This window comes from Pongo pygmaeus, chromosome 1 (assembly GCF_028885625.2).
Source record: "Pongo pygmaeus isolate AG05252 chromosome 1, NHGRI_mPonPyg2-v2.0_pri, whole genome shotgun sequence".
NCBI classification, from domain to species: domain Eukaryota; kingdom Metazoa; phylum Chordata; class Mammalia; order Primates; family Hominidae; genus Pongo; species Pongo pygmaeus.
Window position 1 is genome coordinate 73,245,939 of NC_072373.2, and position 19,157 is coordinate 73,265,095.

Consider the following 19,157-nt stretch of genomic DNA (forward strand, 5'->3'; position numbering starts at 1 on the left):
CCACTTTAAAGGTGCTGCCTCCAGAGCTCTGCCCTCTGCATGGCATCGTCTGGTGTTTCTGCCCCTTGATGGGGGAGAGGTGCTGGTGTTTACACATCTGATGCACCTGAATTATTCACCGCAATGAAACTCAGATAGACACATCTTGAAAGATGACAGACGGAATCAGCTCATCACGCTTTCTTCCCTTCAAAGTCATGACCAGGGTGTGGTGGTTTACTCTTTTTTGGATAGTTCTAAAAGAACCTGTCACCAAACAAGCCCCCGAAACTTATAGACAAAATATCTTATTTCACCATTGGACTAGGTCATCAAATCAAATAAGTCTTTAATTTCAGGGATAAATTTGAGTCCATTATAGGAAACCGGTCACTATTACTTTTCACCAGAAACAAGGAAGGCGTGAGAGACAGCGAAGAATAATACAGAAGCTGAATTAAGGCAAGAAAGACGAGATGGCAAGTTTTTCCTAGGGCCAGGAAGATGTCATTTTTTTAAAATTAGATGTCACCTTTTGGTGGGGAAAGGGTGGTAAGCAGCTAAGAATTTGTGCTTGGCTAGTGCTGGAAAAAGAGAATTGGAATTTTTTTTTTTTTTTTTTTTAGTAATATACAGTAAAATATGCTGAGCCTAAATTAACCAAGCCACCTTGTTGACCAACTTCAAAAATAGTACAAAGGGCCACCTTGACCCATAAACTCTTTTCCTTTATTTCCATTGGACTCTTCTTCAGAGTAAATGTCTAAGAATGTGGGCAAACAAGAATAACCACATTCTAGAAGTCAAGGGAATCACAAGAGGGCTTTTGGCTCTGTGCCTTTTTTATTATCGAGGATAGAATTATATTTTAAAATATCTAGCAGAGGAGAATTCAGTGAACAGAGTACCTTAATATGTCAGTATTTCTTCAAGTTCTTCAAAGACATGAAAAAATAGTAATACCTTATAATAAATACACTTCTCTGATTATTTATCAATAATAAATAATCTCTGACACAAATGACCACTTAATCATTCTCCCATCAGCTCCTACACCTTCACCCTCCCAGCTCTCAAACGCCCCCATGTATTCTTAATAGAAAACAAAACAAGACAGTGGTGATACCCGTGTAGCTCATGTAGTTGGTGAACGGAGCCCCTGGGAAGCGAGTGAAGCCACAGGTGTCACTAGTGGGCTCTGGTTCCCGGCACAGCTCACTCTTGGGAGTGGGGGCAGTGTCGGCACAGAGGTCTCCCGTTTCCATGGATGGCACCGTCTCCTTGCAGGGGTCATTGCAAGATTCTCTTTCACTGACCCCTTTAAAGACATGGTAGAGTCCCAGAACATGTCCCACTTCATGGATCATGGTGTCGGTGTGGCCAGGCATCCCATAATAGGCTGGGCTGAGGACAATGCCACCTGCAATGAAAGTTTTGAAAAGCCTTTCAGAGCACAGAATGAATATCTCTCCAATCCTTAATTATGTTTTCTGATCAGCATCAAATATTCCATTTCAGCCTCTAAGGAGTCACTTTATAACTTCTGGTGACATACAGTCATTGCTCTTCTTTCTTGCCACAGCAACCCTCTAAACAAATTAATACACACCTCTTTATCCTCTACATGGGTGAGTGTTATACTAGATGCCCAGGATAGCAATGTTGACATAATAGAGAGCCAGAATTCTCAGCCCTGTATGCATATTAAAATCACTTGGGAGAGTTAAAAGAAGACATACAGGGGTTCAAATACTACCCCAGATGAAATGAATCCAAACATTTGAGGATGAGGTTCACGCACCGACATTTTTAAAAACTTGTATTGAGAATCACTGGTCTAGGCAAAAGCCCATGGGATTTGGAGTCAAGGAAAACTGATCTAACTCCTGCCCCTCCACATCCCAGCTTTGAGGACTTGAAAAGCTGTCTTACCTCCTGGAACTCAGTTTTGTTGTCTGTAAAGTGGGGATGATAACACTAAAATTTGTTTGTTTTTTGTTTTTTTTTTTTAGTGTTTGGCACATTAAAGGAAATGACAGCTGTGTAGGCTGCTTCTGATTTAATAATCCCTACTCTCAACAACTAGTCAGACAAAAGATAAGTTCAACTGAACTACCACAAAATTGAGAATATCACAATCACCATGAGAATATGCCCCACCCTCACTCCCCCTAAATCTCCATGAGAACACGAAGGGAGGTGTTTCAGAGAAGAGTTCATTGCATCCAATCAGGCTTAGATGAGAGACTTAGTGGTATCATTGGAACCTTACAAAAGGAAAGGCTAAGGATCTCTAAGTGGCCCAACTTCTATCTGTGTAGCTTGTTGGAATCCTAATTCCTGCTTTCTTCCTCTCCCATGGTTGAACCACCTAGCTTTCCTTCTTTACACCCCAAAATTGTCAGGGCCAGGCCCAGTCTTATCTCTGAGAGATGAGACAGAGAATGCCAACATCCCTGGATCAACCCTCTGGGGTCCAAGGTCACCCCTGGCTGTACTGCCCAGCTGGCCCTGCCCTTCTGTCACAGGTCTGATCCCAGTTCCCAGGACTTGCTTCACTTCTTGCACCTGAGCCCTCCCTATATCAATAGTCTTCTGAGTATAGCAGGTCCTCCAGGAGAATAGATCTGCCTTTCTCTTGCCAGATTATATTCCAAGGACTATGTCCTATTCCTGCCTCCATTCAACATCCCTTAGACAACCACATACACAGCCTTATGGGCAGGAGACAATCACAGGGTATCCGGCACCACACCCACTGGCCTATCTAACAGGCAGCTCAGTTGACTTTCTTGTGACTACTTTACCGCACAGGACAGTTTCTAAGTCCAAGTTCCAGTCTCCCAGTTTACTCAAACATACTGACATTACCCAAGCCATGCCCAGACTCATCTAAGATACAGTGTCTCCTTTCACATCCCAGGCGAAACTAGACCTCACCTCCCGTATTTATTATTTCTACTAATTCTGATAAAATTGTCATTCTCTAAACTTATCCTTTTTTATTTCTCCTTTTTTATAAGGTTATTTTCTGAATATTTATTTCATTTGTGCATCATGATGTCAACATAAGATTAAACTAACTTGAAAACAGGTCTGTTTCAAGAATGCCTGTTATTTGAATAAACCTAGAGAAACACAGTATTTCCACTTTCCAAGAGGCCCACACTTCATGTTTACATATCCAATGGCAGCAATAATCATCATCAACATTCATGTACAATTATGCCTCCAGTCCTCTAACGGCAGTATCGACCTTCACATCAGTGGAGATAATTCTAAGAGAACAGCTTTCTGTTCTTTCCAGGTGCCTTCACCTTTTTCAGCCTTTTTCCTCCACCACACTTCTACTCTCTACATATGTTTAATCCCTTTTCTGCCTACTCTTTCCTTTCTTTCCCCCAACTTCTAAGTAAGTTTTGGCTTAAATAAAACTAATCTTCAGAAACAGGATGTTGAAAGGCTACACAATTCACCTATAAAGTTTAAGCATCTAAATTGATTAGTTTTTCCCCAGACTGTGTTCATAAAATTTGAACCTGGGTAATACTTTGAAAAAACAAGTGGCATCCGTGGTTAAATATGCTTGAGGAAAATGCAGCACGCCATACTACCCTCCTGAAAATCCATAATGTATATGAGAGTGAGTTGTTGTATTAAAGGCCCCGAAAAGTCCTTCATCAATTGAGTTTTACCCTTTGCTTTACAAACTTATTTGAACACGGAACCTGTCCGGGGTAGAATATCTTTTGACATCTCTGGAGTACCGGATGTCTCAGAGCACAATCCAACAAACACTACCAAAGATGAAAAAAAAAAGTTCCAATCAATAGTTACCTTCTACTCATATGTTTCAGCTCTGAGCAAACATCAAATATCCCCACATCCTATGGCCAGCCAGGCCCAGGTCCTTTTGTGATCTCTTTCAATTATAGATAAAGAAAATACAGATGAAAAGAAAGATGGTTCTAGGAAGAAAGGATGGCAAAATCAACATATGCCAAGAAAGGAGGGATGACCAGGAGTGTGGACTGGAAACACTTGAGAATATGGGGGTGGTCATCATAATATTGGGCTTCTCATCAACCAGCAGAAGCCTCTACCTCAACCCCAAATGAGATGTTTCCAAATCTAAAAATATTTTGCAACAGCCATCTTTCAATAAACCAGCTTATTTATAACTGGAAGAAGAAGCATAAAAATGCAAGCCCTCAACACTCCCAGCAAATCCCCTCCATACCCAGGACAATTGGCCAGGGTTCTCCAGTGTAACACTCTTGGTGCACATTCCCAACACAGAAGAATAAAGTTTTAACCAAACAACACATATTTTCACTAAAAACATAATTTTAACACACATTTGCAAGTTATATTTTCAATTGCGAAGAGATGTACTTATGCTAAAAACTCATTTATATGAGAAGGCACCACAATGGGTTCAGAAACTACATGTGTGTTAACTAAGAGATTGCACAAAATATAGAAATATAGAAAATATAGAACAAAATATTGCTCTAATTTCAGGATGAGTGTTGTGCACACTAACACATGTTGAGAACAAAAATCTCAAGGTCCTAGACCTCTTATGGTAATTCTATGTCTGCTAGAGCACAAGATTATAAAATTATTCCCCTGGACTAGAACTAGAAGAACTTGGAGTATGGAGCATTAGCTGACCCTCACTTGCTCCATGGCCTTGGCTGTTGAACCTTTCTCCTAATCTCTTCATCTGTAAAATGAGGGGGTAGATTGGCTTATCACTAAAATTTCTTCCTATCTGTATTCCCAGACCCTCAGAGCTAACATGCAGGCTTTGAGGGACAGTCATGAACACATGTGAAGGAATCTGTATTGTCCTGGACTGTCACTGCCTCGGCCTTGCAGTTTGTGTTCCAAGACTCCCATTTCTCAGCAGCCTGAGGGAAAGGGGAAAGCTGGCGGTAACAGGCAGCCATCCTACTCTCAGACCTGCCACAGATTTCCAAGTGACCCAGATTCGCCAACCTTTAATCCGCACTCCCTCTCCAATGGTGATATAGTTTGGCTGTGTCCCCACCCCAAATCTCATTTTGAATTGTAAACCCCATAATCCCCACATGTCAAGAGTGGGACCAGGTGGAGGTAATTGAATCATGGGGGCAGTTTCCCTTATGCTGTTCTAAACTGTCCTGTGCAGTAAAGTAGTCACAAGAGATCTAGTCTTGAGACCAGTAAGTCTCAAGAGATCTGATAGTTTTATAAGTGTCTGGCATTTCCCATATTGGCACTCATTCTCTTTCCTGCCCCACTGTGAAGAGGTATCTTCCACCATAACTGTAAGTTTCCTGAGGACCCCCAAGCCATACTGAACTGTTAGTCAATTAAACACCCTCCCTTAATAAATTACCCAGCCTCAGGTATTTCTTCATAGCAGCGTGAGAACGGACTAATACAACTGGTTTGCACCCTTCATCCACTCTCACAGATACACAGAGGGGTCTCACACTGTTCTTTCCACTCACCCTTTATTCCAACCAAAACAAACTTGTGACGTTATTAGGGAAATGAGTTTTAATCACTCACAGACACACACACTCACATTATTAAGGAATGGGTTTTCATTACTCACTGAGACACACACACACATCGATGTAGGGGTGAGGAAAGACATTAAATTTATTTGGTGATTTAGTTTAGAAAAGTTCTTTCATGTTTTAATAAAAGTTACAAATACACATGTACTCATGACAAAGCTGGAGTGAGGCATAAAGATGTAATAAAGGCATAAATTTTGCCCAAAATTTAATAAGAGGAATGCAAGCATTTCTTTTCATTAAAAGGAACAAGGTGTGATAATAAATAATAAACAAAAACTGAGTGGTTAGAGTGGCAATCCCTTCCTGCCATCACCAGCATTTAAGTCTTCCCCCGGTGGAGAGGAGGGGGCCAGAGGGACTGTGAATTCCCCTGCTTTCAGAGAAAGCTGCAATCCTTTCTCAGGGGCAACATCGTAGGAATAATGAAACAATAGTAAGAAACGCTACTTGTCAGTACCATTTTATATTAATATTCAAATGAACCAGCATTATCTTCTGAAGCTGGAATCTGCACACACACTTTCTTCCAGTTACATGAGTCAGACTCTGCATGGTTACATGTGGGTCCCTGCACCAATGGGCAGAAGCTTCTCTCTCACAAGGTAGCCTTTGGAGGGGCCAGGGATCCTTCTTTGGCTGGCACTGTAAAGGTATTGATCCTGATACGGGGAAACACTCCTTAAAATCTCTCAAGGCTGTTTACTGATCTGTTTAATGGTAATAACAAGAGTTCCTACCTCAAAGGACTGTCATGAAGATTAAAGTAGTAAGGTAAATAAATATGCATTTAGCTAATTTCCCAGAACTAAGAAACTCAAAATATATACTAGACCACTTGTCAATATTATTATTCTATGTGCAGTCTGGCAGTACACATTCATTTGCCTGTAACCTTCATTGGCTCCCACCTAACCTTCATTCATTAAAAAAAAAAAAAAAAAGGAAGGTGGGGCCTGACCATAAATTGGACAGACCTTCCAGAGTGAAACCAGGCATTGCCAGGCACAGTAGGAGAACAACCTCAACAAGGAGCTCTGATTTTCCTCTAAGCTGCTCACACTTTGTCTTCATGTTTTTCTGATCCTGACAACCGCAGGCATTCAGAAGACAAGCAAGACTAGGACAGGGCTGCAAACAGACAAGTGCCCATTCTCTTCATAGACAGCACATTAGGGTTCAAAATTTATTCCTAGCAGTCTGAAATTAGGCTGCTAATTGCAGGAGGAAAGGAAATCTTACTGAATTGGGGCTGTTGGCATAATTCTTCATAGACCTCAAATTATTGTTAGATCAGATTTACACAAGATGTCTTTGTTCTATAGTGCCAATAATCATTCCCTTCCAACTCTCTAGTTATGGGGAATATGATTATCATTTTTTATACTCAAAACCATTAATTTTTACCATTCCTTATCTTGGAGGACAAAACTGAAACACAGATGAGAGATAAAATATGATAGTAGAATGGGGAGTGGGGTAGGGACGAGATTCCATCCCTTACGGTTGAATCCCTTCTTTGGTGTTCCTAATCTTGCCTGACACATTGAAACAGGAAGAAAAAAGAAATGCACACATATATTTTCAACTATACCATGACACTTCAGTCTCCACTCTGAGGCACTTTCAGGCTCCCCCACCTTCACTCACTTCCCCAACACCCATCCTGCAAGGCTGCCGATGGACTGATAACAAGACCGGGAATACTTACTCAGGGGAAGCTTTAAAGTACTAGTGTAAAAGGATGGAAAAAATTTGGAAATACTAATATTTTACCCCAGTGGTTCCATGCTTCTCTTCTTCCTACTCCACTCAATTCACAATGCCAGACTTTTCTACATGTATTAACCTCAGTAGGAAGTAATACAACAGAATGAAAAGCAAGGAAACAAGAAACCCTTTTTTGGCTGTGGGGTTTTCTAAGCCTCTGCCACCTGGGTCCTGAGACAATTCCATCCATGGTTTAGCCAGCATGGTGGATGGATTAAAGATAAGGACCCTCGCTCTCACACTACCAACACGACCACTACCACATTAGCTTAGAAAAGATTCTCCCAAGCTGAAAGAAGAGGAAAGAGACAAAAGGTAAATAATGGGAATGAATAGATGGTAGTGGGTCCAATAAAGTTGACTGTACCTTGACTTTCGAGCTGGGAAAGGGATAAAAACCCAAAATAGGTTTGTGTGATATGAGAGCAGAGGGATCTTGCCTCATTATGGTAATAGATTCCTAAGTGGCTTAGCCCTAGAGAGGAACCACTGACCACCAGAGCTAAGCAGGAAGGGCAACAGAGCCTGTCAGAAATTCCCTGAGGGTGTCCCTGTGATGAGAACCCGGGTCATCTCAGGTGACCAGCATCAACTGGTGACCAAGGACAAAAATGGATCATTTTCCCTGTGGTCTTGGCACATATAAGCCATCTCCACAGTTAGGTACAGCCCCAAGCGTAACAGGCATAATTGACTGAGAGTAAATTACTACTGCTCAGCAGCATGGGGGCTTAAAATAGAAAGTTTAATGACAGAAGAATAAAGTAAGTTACATTTCTTGCATACCTGAGTGTGTATGCCAAGACTTGAACCAAATGCGTCCCAGTACCATCAACTTGTACATGGAACACGATATGAATGGGCTCCCAGGATTTAGCAACTCGGGGCCATGTGTGGCACAGCTGTTCCTTAATGGACTGGCAGCAGGAGAACACATGCCTTCTTAGAAGATCTTTCAGCCTTGATTACAAAAGACAAGCCAAAACAATAAGAGAGCTCTTGTGTGGTCTAGGGGATGGTGTGGAGGAAGAAAAGAAACAATCTGCTAATTAGAAGATGAAATCTTAGTAGTAAACAGCCAAGCTTCCAAAGTGATTCTATATTTCTAAGGTCCTACTGGCTTTTCCAGGCTTTAACACAAGAATGCCCAAGCGGCTCACGGTAAAGAGAATGATTCCCAAAGTCACTTCCAGTAAATAAATAAATAAATAAATAAATAAATAAATAAATAAATAAAATAGCTTTGGGCAACTTGAGAAAAGGATATTGGTTGAAAAACTCTAAAACAGTTCTGTAAAATTTTTAGGGCTGAATATTCTATGCCCATAAAACGGGGAGGTTGAGGGCTGCTCTGCAGGTGCCTATGTAATTACTTCCAGTGACTGGTGAAACTCTGCTCCTCAAAACATGCTGTCCACAATGAGGGGACAAAGTTATAAAAAGGGGCCCAGGGAAGGAGCACTTCAAGTCAGGGCAAGGAAAGAAAAAGTGGTGTAGGTGGACTGGTAGGCAAAGGGAGAGAAAGAAATGGAGATGATTAAAAAATGATAATAATAACTGGAGCTAGAAAGAGAAGTGAATCTTTAAGAGAACCAGCCCAGGAGCCATTCATCTCCAAATCGCATATTGGCTTGGCTTCTTGGTTTTACAGCTTGTGGTCTCATTAGAAGGCAGCCTTTGTTCCAGACAAGACTGAACCAAGACAAGCATGTGTAGAGGGTGAAGATTTTGCCGAGTCTGGTGTCATTTTTTTTTGTCTCCTTGGACACCCTTTCAGCTACTCCTGTCTGTGACAGTCAAGCACTCAGCGAACTCTAGCCACTCCCACATTGTGGAGAAAAGAAATCTGTTGAATTAAAACTGAAGATGTTATTAGCAAGGCATTAGAGACTTAATATATATAACCCTTTCCTTGTTCCATCTTCGGGGCAATGCTTCGCACACGCACACACACACACAACCTCATGATGGATTTTTTTTTTTTTTGTCTACTTTGCAGGAAAATCATGACAGAATTTTAGGCACTAGAGTATGAGTGGGGAAGATATTTCCTATGATTCATTTATTCATTAAGCATTATTGAGCATTTATCTATGCCAGGCACTGTTCTGGAGTATCAAGGATTCAATGAGCACTAGGACATATTTTAAAAGAGAAGACCTTTCAAATCACCACATATAAAAGTGATTATTTACATCACATGCTTATAAATGCAGGAATCTTTGTCTGGCATACCCAAATTTCAGAGTATAATGTTCAAATTCTATGCTAATTTTGTTTAAAGTGTTCAATATCCAAGAGTGCTCCCTGTTTTCCAAACTCCAAGGCACCCAGAATAGCATCATTTACTAAATGGCATCTTCTGACAATTAAATCATCTACAACAGAAGCCAAGGGGTAATTCTCAGGAACAGTTCTCATCTTGTTTATGTCATGTAGGCTGCCTAATGAATGACTCTATCACCTCTCATATTTACATGTGCACTCCAGTTTACACATCTTATTTATTCCTTAGCTCCAGGAAGAATCACTCTGTTTTAGCACAGTAAAAAAAGACCAGCAGTGGATAAGGGACAATGGTGGTTTTGCTCTAGCCCAATCCTTTAATGACTAATAGCCTCAGAGGACACGGACTCCAGTTAACACCTTCATGATCTACAAATGTTGGTGTGCCTCGGAGTGCTCCCTCCATCAGGTTGTAGACTGTAACCATGCTCAAGCCTCTTTCAACCCAAAACTTTCTTCATCACCCTCTAAGCATCACCTTCTCCACACTAGTGCTTTATGCCTTCACAGACAAACTTCTTGAAAGATCCACATCCCCCTCTTCACCTTCTGTGGGTTCCTCTACCTGTCCCACTCTGGTTTCTGCACCCAGACTCCACAGAAACAATCTGGTTGACGTTACCAAAGATTTCCCACTTGCTATATCAAAGGATAGTTCTCAGCACCTCAGGCTTCATTCGCATGAATGTATCACAACTGATGTAAACTTTAATCTCAATATCTAACTGGTTGAAAGAAAGCTGAAGTTTGTCCTGGAAGACCCCCTGTGAAAGTTCTGCATAAGGAAGGGATATCTCACCTCCGAGCTAGTTTCTGCCACCTATACTGCTGCTGCTTTGCCTTCTCCCAGGGAGTGGTCCTACCCCTACCAACCCTGTGACAGCTACTCCGCTGCAGTCCACTGGGCTCCAGAACGTTCACAGAACACTCACCTCCCCAGACCACCCACCATCGCTTACCCTTTCCTTCTCTTATTTATAAGGAAGCTCCCTCTGCTTCTTACAAGCAGTTCTACCATTGCAAGCAGATGCATTCCTAAAAACACATTTCTTTCCCTTATAAAAGAGCCAAGATCTTTCCAGGGCGCTGAAAAATTTTATGTATTGGAGATGTGGTATGAGGCTAAAGGCACAACCAGGAAGGGCAACCACAGATACACCATATTTGGAGCTTCTACTACTGCTACAAAAGCTCATATTTCTTGAACTCCTGCTGTATGCCGGACATTCTTCCTCATGCTTATTATCCCCATTTTACATATGAGGAAACAAAAGCCCAGGTCCCATTTGTTCCTATCCATGTGAAGCCATAATCCACTCCATCATTCAAATATTTTCTTTTCCCCCAATCAGGAATCACTTCATCTGGACTCATTTGAAGATCCCTTATGTTTAAACCCCCATGATACAGGTTCAAGTTTCCTCCCACAGAGTCCTCAAGTCGCATGCACCTGAGGGCATGTTGCCCTCAGTGAGAGACTTGGTGCTCTCACTGCTATGCGGTGGTACAGTCATTCTCTAGAACAATTAGGAAACGTGGCAGACAGGCCAGAACACTCGGAAGCATGTAGCTTCTGTGCCACAGTGATTCTTCTCTCTAACTCGGCCAAAATGTCCGTGTGCTGATTTCATCTCTCTGCAGTAGCTGTGGACCCCAGGGGACTCTCTCAAAACTCTCTGTCTTTTGGTTTCCAGTACACCCCCTGATACCTATTCCTCCTCCCTCTTCCATGGAAGCCCCTTCTTAGTTGATTTTAGAGACCCCTAGCTCAACATATCCAAAAACAAACTGGCTCCCCATTTGCTTTTCCTTTTCCTACATTTTCTACCTTGGCACCACCATCCACTCAGTCAATCAAACAGAACTCCTCTTTTCCCCATCTCCTTATTTATTCGAACAAAGTTTCTTAGCACTTACAGCTATAAATGAGAAACAAAGCAATATTATTTATGTTAAATCTTTTCTCATTACAGCAATAATTACTATTCATCCACAGACACAAGAACTACTTTGGGGTTGGAGGAGCCACATTTATCTCCTTAAAATACACATTTCCCAAGTATTTGTTTTTACTAGTGATTAACCAACATCTAAAAATATTGTTTTGATCAATCGTAGAAGAGTAATCATTGCAAATGATAACTCAACTGAGAAGCGGTTTTTAACGCTTTATAACTTATGTTAGTTTCAATGCTGATATCCTGTTTGTGAGATTGTACTATTGTTTTACAAGATGCTACCATTAGGGGAAATGGGTAAAGGTTATACAGAATGTTTTTGCATTGTTTCTTACAATTACATGTGAATGTATAATATCTCAAAATAAAAAGTCTAGTTTAACAAAACGTGATCACAAAGGAGTTGTTGTATTCAAAAGTTTTAGCTGAGAAGCAGGTAACCAACTAGACTGAAAAAAATATGTGTATGTTACAATAGTATAAAATTCTATAGAAGTGAAATGGAAACACAAATTTACAGAGACAAAAAAAATGAACACTTGCCCAATGTTTAAAAAGTACATGACCATGATTTTTAAATAAATGATGGTGATTTTCAAATTGGTATGGTACTGAGAAGACACTTACGAAAGTAAATTTAAGATTTATTTTTAAATGATAGAAGTTTAAAATAAAATTATATGCCCCAATTACTCTCTTTGCTACTATTAAACCTATTATTGGATGTTTAGGTGTTATTCTAAGAATGTGTGAAGGTATGCTGAGTATTTTGAGTCTCTTCACAGGTACAACAGAAAAAGTAAGTTTGAAGAGCACTGCTGTGGCCATGCAAAGCACACCCACTTCTAAGTGTGTGCTGAACCCTGCCATCTGCCAGTTCTTCCACTCTGGAATGCTCTTCTGTGTCTGCCAAGCAAGCTCCTGCTTATCCTTCAATTCCCATCTCAAGCTTCAGCCCCTCTGGAAACTCTTCGTTAATGCTTTCAGCACAATTAGGCACCTTCCTTTCCATGTTCCTGCCTAACTTCATGTATGGTGCCATCACAGAGTATTATAAATCTGTATTACATATCTGTCTCCCAATCATGCTGTGCACCCCTTAAGGGCAGACTGTTTTCATTATTCCATCTATGGCATTGCCACAAAACACAGTCAAGTTTTTCTTTGAATGAATCAATGACGATGAGTATGGTATCCAAGGCTTATAAAAGGGCTGGTTTATGACTAACTTAAGTGTTCTGCTTTTAAAGATATGTTTTCAATTCAAGCATTGTTTACCATGGCTAAAAATGCTCAAACTACTGAATATTAGAGCTCAAGAGGATCCCACTCATTGATCCACCTGTAAAAAGATTTTTCTTTGTGTTAACACAGCATTGAAAGCACAAAATCATACGAAAGGGCAGAAATGGTGTTGATGGCAAATCAAGATGACAAATTACCTTGGTCTTTCCACATAGTGACTTAAGCCATTGATAGTCAGAAATTGGACTCAGTCTTCAAACTTCCAGGCTAGTGTGCTTATCTGCTAGTTCACTCAGCAGACCCTGAAAATGTAGGGCCTTTACATGCTAACACAAACAGATAATCCCATCTTGAGTCTCAAAAAGGCTCTATTTAGAAAATTCTGAATGTCTTCCTCTATCATGTTATGCCAGTTATCTGTACTACTCTACACCTGATTTTAGTCAATACAGTTGCTTTGTTTAATCAATTATGTTGAACAAGAAGAAATAAATAAGAACACAAACAATTTCCTATTGAATCAGATCTGTGAGCTGTTCAGTCTAGTTTTTTACTTCTGAAAAGCACATTAATAATCATGTTGTAGGGGAGTACAGTTATTTCTCAAAGGATTAAGAATAAAATATAAATATCCCTTGCTTCTTTTGCAATTCCATTATAAGTCAGTGATTCATGAGACAATTTAAGCATTTCTTGAAACCGTTTAAATTTAGTACATTTACTCAACTATACCTTCATTCAATGATCACTCACAGAGCACCTGTTATATGCAAAATACCTTGCTTATTTATAGAGATCATAGATGTCTATCAGATTTCACCAGTTTTTACATGCAGTCGTGTGTGTGCGTGTGTAGTTGTATGCAATTTATCACATATATACATTTGTGTAATCACCACCACAGTCAAGATACTGAACTGTTCTATCACTATTAACATGTCCCACCTGCTATCCTTTATGTCACACATACATCTATACTCTTCTCAACCTCCAACCATGTATTGCTTCCTCATTCTTAAACCCTAGAAATCACTAGTTTGTTCTTTATCGCTAGAATTTTACCATTTTGAGAATACTGCAAATGTGAAATGTTACACCATGTAACTTTTGAGATTGGCTTTTTTTTTTTTTCACTTAGCATAATGCCCTTGAGATCCATCCAAGTTGGTGGATGCATTAATACTTCGTTGAGTATTATTTCATTGTGTGGATGTACACAGTTTATTTAAGCATTCAGCACTGAAGGATGCTTTTGCCATTTCCAATTTGGGGCTACTATATAGAAAATAGAAAGCTGCTATGAAGATTCATTCATGTACAGGTTTTTTAAGTGGACATATATTTTAATTTCTCTAGGATTAATGACCAGGAGTCCAATTACTGGATCATATGGCAAGTGTATGTTAGTTTTATTGAAAATTGCCAAAGTATTCTCGAGTGGCTGTGCCATTTCACTTTCCCACCATCAATGTATGAGAGATCCCATTTTTCTGTATCCTTACGAGGATTTAGTATTGTCATTATTTTTTATTTTAGCTCTTCTGGTAGGTTTGTAGTGTTACCTTGCTGTGGTTTAATTTGCACTTCTCTAATGGTTAATTTTATTGAACATTGTTTTATAGATTTGTTTTCCATCTGTATATCATCTGTAGTAAAAATGTCTGTTCACGCCTTTGCCTATTTCTAACTGAAATATTTTTGTTTGTTTTACTGTTGAGTTTTGAGAGTTCTGTATATCTTCTAAATACAAGTCAGTTGCCAGATTCGTGTTTTGTAAATATTTTCTTTCTGTTCATCTTGTTTGCAGTTTATAAAATATCTAGAATCTGTGGCTTGATATCTTTTGTCAGTTTGCAAGATTCTCGGCCATTATCTCTTTGAATATTGTTTCTGCCACCAATTTGTTTGTCTTCTTCTAGAACTCTAATTTACAATAGAAATTTTTCATGGAGTCTTAAATGTTTCCTAAGATCTCTTCTATATTTTCACAGCACTTTCTTTTTCAGAGCTTCAATTTGTAAATTTTCTACAATGGTCTAGTTCTTAAATTCTTTCTTCTGTTCACAAACCCATCTATTCATTTCTTAATTTTTCTTACTGGTATCTATTTTTAGTTCTAAAATGTCCATTTGATCCACTATTAGAGATTCCAGTTCTCTGAAGAAACTATGCATTTTCATCTATTTTTACATGTTAATCATTATTAAAGCCAGTGCCCAATAATGCCAATACCTGGATAATTTTTATTGTGTATGATTTGTTTGTTTGGTTTATCATCATTTGACCCTGTCTCTGGAAATAGTTGATATTTCCTTATTGATTGCTAGACACTGTGCATGAACAATTGTAGAGGCTTTTGATTATGTCTTTCTCCAAAAAATATTTACCTTTCTTTTGCTAGGCAGTTAGAATATAGGCAGATAAACTTCCTCCAGACAGGGATTAAGAGTGTTTCAGGAGGAAACATAAAAATTCTAGAAGATAACATTGGAAAAACTCTTCTAGACATTGGCTTAGGCAAAGAGTTCATGACCAAGAACCCAAAAGCAAATGCAACAAAAACAAAGAAAAACAGATGGGATACATATCAAAACCACAATGAGATACCACATTACCCCTGCCAGAAAGGCCATAACTTTTTTAAAAAATAAAAAAATAATAGATGTTGATGTGGATGTGGTGAAAAGGGAACACTTTCACACTGCTGGTGTGAATGTAAACTAGTACAACTACTATGAAAAAACAGTATGGAGATCCCTTAAGAACTAAAAGTAGATCTACCTTTTGATCCAGCAATCCCACTACTGGGTATCTACCCAAAGGAAAAGAAGTCACTATACGAAAAAAAAAAAAAAAACACTTGCACACACGTTTATAGCAGCACAATTCACAATTGCAACAATACGGAACCAGTCCAAATGTCCATTAATCAATGAGTGGAAAAAGAAAATGTAGTATATGTATATACCATGGAATACTACTCAGCCATAAAAAGGAACAGAATAATGGCATTTGCAGCAACATAGATGGAGTTGGAGACCATTATTCTAAGTGAAGTAACTCAGGAATGGGAAACCAAACATCATATATTATCACTTATAAGTGGGAGTTAACTATTAGGATGTAAAGACATAAGAATGATACAATAGAACTTTGGGGACTCAGGAGGAAGTGTGGGAGCAGGGCGAGCGATAAAAGACTACACACTGGTACAGTGTACACTGCTTGGGTGATGGGTGCACCAAAATCTCAGAAGTCACCACTAAAAAATTTGTCCATGTAACCAAACACCACCTGTTCCCCCAAAACACTATTGAAATGTTTTTAAAAGAGTGTTTCAGGCTGGATTTTAGGCTTTGTATAAGCTGTACTACTTCTGTTTACCCTTGCACAGAGAGTGTCTCAGAGCCCCTCCTTCTTGACAAGGCCTCAACTCCCAATTTTGTCTCTTCTGTTATGAGACTCCTAAAATCACTGTTCAGCTTTTTAATCTCTTAGAAGTTATTTTCTACATGTTTTCTTGCCCAGTGTCCCTGAGAATGTAAGTTTAGTAACTAATAAATATCTTATAAGAAAATCACAAGCAGAAAATCAGGCTTACTTTTTGTGATTTCCATTTCTCTAGGATCCTGGTCTCTCAAGTTTTAGTTGCCCTGAAAACCTGAACTCTAATTTTTGTCTTGAGACCAAAGCAAGCTCTTGGCTGCTGCTCTCTGCTCTGTCTCTATGTCTTCCACTGAGAATTTGGTAATTTCCCTGAAAGGAAAAAGACTAAGTTATATACATGACTCACTTCAATGCATTTTTCTTCTTTCTGGGATTGGACTCCTCATGTCCTTGTTGCCTTAGCCAGTCTGATGCCTCCAAATAAATAATTTTTAAAGTATTTTATCCATTTTTGTAGTTGAATGAGTCTTGCCAATGCCCAGTTCTAATAAAGTTAGAAAACATTAAATGGTATGCCCCAGCCCAACAATTCTTATCAAGAAGTCATGACTTGTCTCCACAATGGCCAGGAAGATAATTTTTTAAGGTCTTTTAACCAAATAGATTCAGTTCCTCTTGATAGACCTGGGCCTCATGGAAGCCACTGCTGGGTAAACCTTGCTATCAGGACCTCCACAGACATACACCAGAAAGGTTATTCTTGGTGATGGGAGTGTGCACCAAGTTGCAGATATTTTCTTACAGTGTTATATGTCCCCTCTGCTACTGTTGCTTTTGATTAGCATAACTCAAAACACCCATACTCACTATTAAATGAATTACAGTAATATAACTTTCTAGTCCACCCATTGCTACCAGGAAGGCTAGAATGAACCACACTAGCTTTCATCTGGAAAGCACAGAGGTGTCTCCAGTTTACCCGACCATCTTGGAAATGTATGACTGAAACTACAGCCCTTTTCTGTCAGCTGTATCAAAAATCCTTTAGAACTGTTCCTGAAACCAATAGCCATGAAGTGCAGCCTATGACTTACAAATTTGTTTTCTGACAGGCCCAACAAAATGTCTCATCCCACCCGGCAACCTCTCTTTCCCTAGTTTTTCACTCATAGTAATTGTAGATAAATCTGAATGCCTTCTTTGGTTTATACTGGATCCCTGAAAATATCAGGTCCTTACTTGAGGAACCTGACAATATGTTATCAACACATGCAATGCTCTTGCCTTGGTAGCCTCAGGCCACCACTAACATAACAAATTTCTGATTTCTCATGTACTGAGAACTAAAAATACAGTTTAGTGATAAAAGGACTGCAGGGCTCTAAAACTGAATCAGGTACTATATAGCCAATGAAACCCAGCTATGCATGCTAGCAACGCATTTAATTTGGATCCTTACATGTTTAATTTGTTATACATATATGTGTATACATACATTTGCATATAGCCTCCATTTTCCGGTATATGTAACCCTTTTGGATCTCAATCTGATTCACTCTGTGGATTTTCATCACTGTTTCACACTTGAACCGCATTGAACAGCAACCTTTTCTTTTTTTTTTGTCTATCGCTAACGCATTGCTCATCTTCCTCCTTCCCCAATCTACAACACTGGTTATCTTTTGAATACTTGCTCATGTTTTCTATGATTGTCAATTCAATATGTTCTAGACTTCACTATGACCATGTGTTTGACATATACAGCATTATGTTCTATTTCTTTAATTTATTCCTCTCTGCTTCTTATTTGATTACTAGGAAGACTAACTTTGCAGTACCTTTTAAAAATCATTTGTAAAATTCTTTCCAGTCTGTCTAACCATTCTTTTTCCAACACAAAATATTACTCTCAATTTTGGTAACTTATTTTAAAATAAATTTTTATAGAATGCTGTCTAGGACTTTTTGGAAATGTATACTAATTATGTTCATTAATTACTCTTTATCCATATGTTTATAAAACGGATGTAATCACTCTTCTTGCTTGGTCAGTAAGATTTCCCTTTATAATAATAAGACACTGTAAAAAGGATTGTCTTTCTTAAGTGTTCAGTAGTTGCACTTTGTGTTAAGGTAGCCACTCTTTTCCCCGGTGAGCAGGCAAACCCCACCTTTTGAATTTCCTGGGATTTTCTCAGGAGTCCACACCATACAAGAAGCCCATCAGTCTTCTGGAACAGTGATCACTGTAAAGCAGGTTTCACAGTCCAGCCACCTTCTTGATATTTTGATAGTTCCCCACTTGGGGCTCTGCAAGACTTAAAATGATCTTATTCTATGCCAGCAATTTATTTACATCTAAATTATAGATTCAGTCTAGAACATCCTGAGCATTTGCCACTGTTTGCTCTAATACCTCTTACTTGTCTATATTGAAACATTTTGTCAGGCTCTACCAAGAGCCATTCTCAGCACAAAGCAGTTAATTCACTGTGTAAATTCACTTTTTCTCTGTCTTTCTTTTTTCCCCAAACTTACTTTCGTAAGCTTCCTTCAGCCTTCTTTGGTTTTTTCCTACCATGTTTGGTCTTCATTTCACTTACCCAGGTGAGTGACAGCGTCCTTGTCCCAAGGCCAGGTGGCAGCCCCTGCAAGGTCTTCCCGCACTGAGCTGGCAAAGTAGATGTTGAGGAAGTGAGTACTGTTCAGCTGCAGGGCCTCCTTCAGCTCCTTCACACTCATGTATGCCCTAGAGAGCATGCAAGATGAAAAAATGTCACAGCAAAGAATTGGTACTTAGAGAATATCAGAGCCAGATCTAATCAGATTCTAATGGCACTCCCAGCCAGCATTACCTTTTGGAGGGGCATGGGGCACAGACCAGCCTGTCATGAAGACCAGAAGAAAAGGCACTAATATACATTTGGGATGCTTATTCCAATAAATAGTATAATGACTT

General features: G+C 39.4%; 1 protein-coding gene across 1 annotated transcript in view; it reads right to left on the bottom strand.

Annotated features, from left to right (window-relative positions):
- The window catches only part of PAPPA2 (pappalysin 2), a 405,697-nt gene that overhangs the window by 162,317 nt on the left and 224,223 nt on the right, over nucleotides 1-19,157 (bottom strand). The window contains exons 4-5 of the mRNA XM_054455365.1: nucleotides 18,802-18,947; nucleotides 1,106-1,399 (exon numbers count right to left, since the gene is read on the bottom strand). Coding sequence (XP_054311340.1) covers nucleotides 1,106-1,399; nucleotides 18,802-18,947 — 440 coding nt within the window. The remainder of the gene's footprint in view (nucleotides 1-1,105; nucleotides 1,400-18,801; nucleotides 18,948-19,157) is intronic.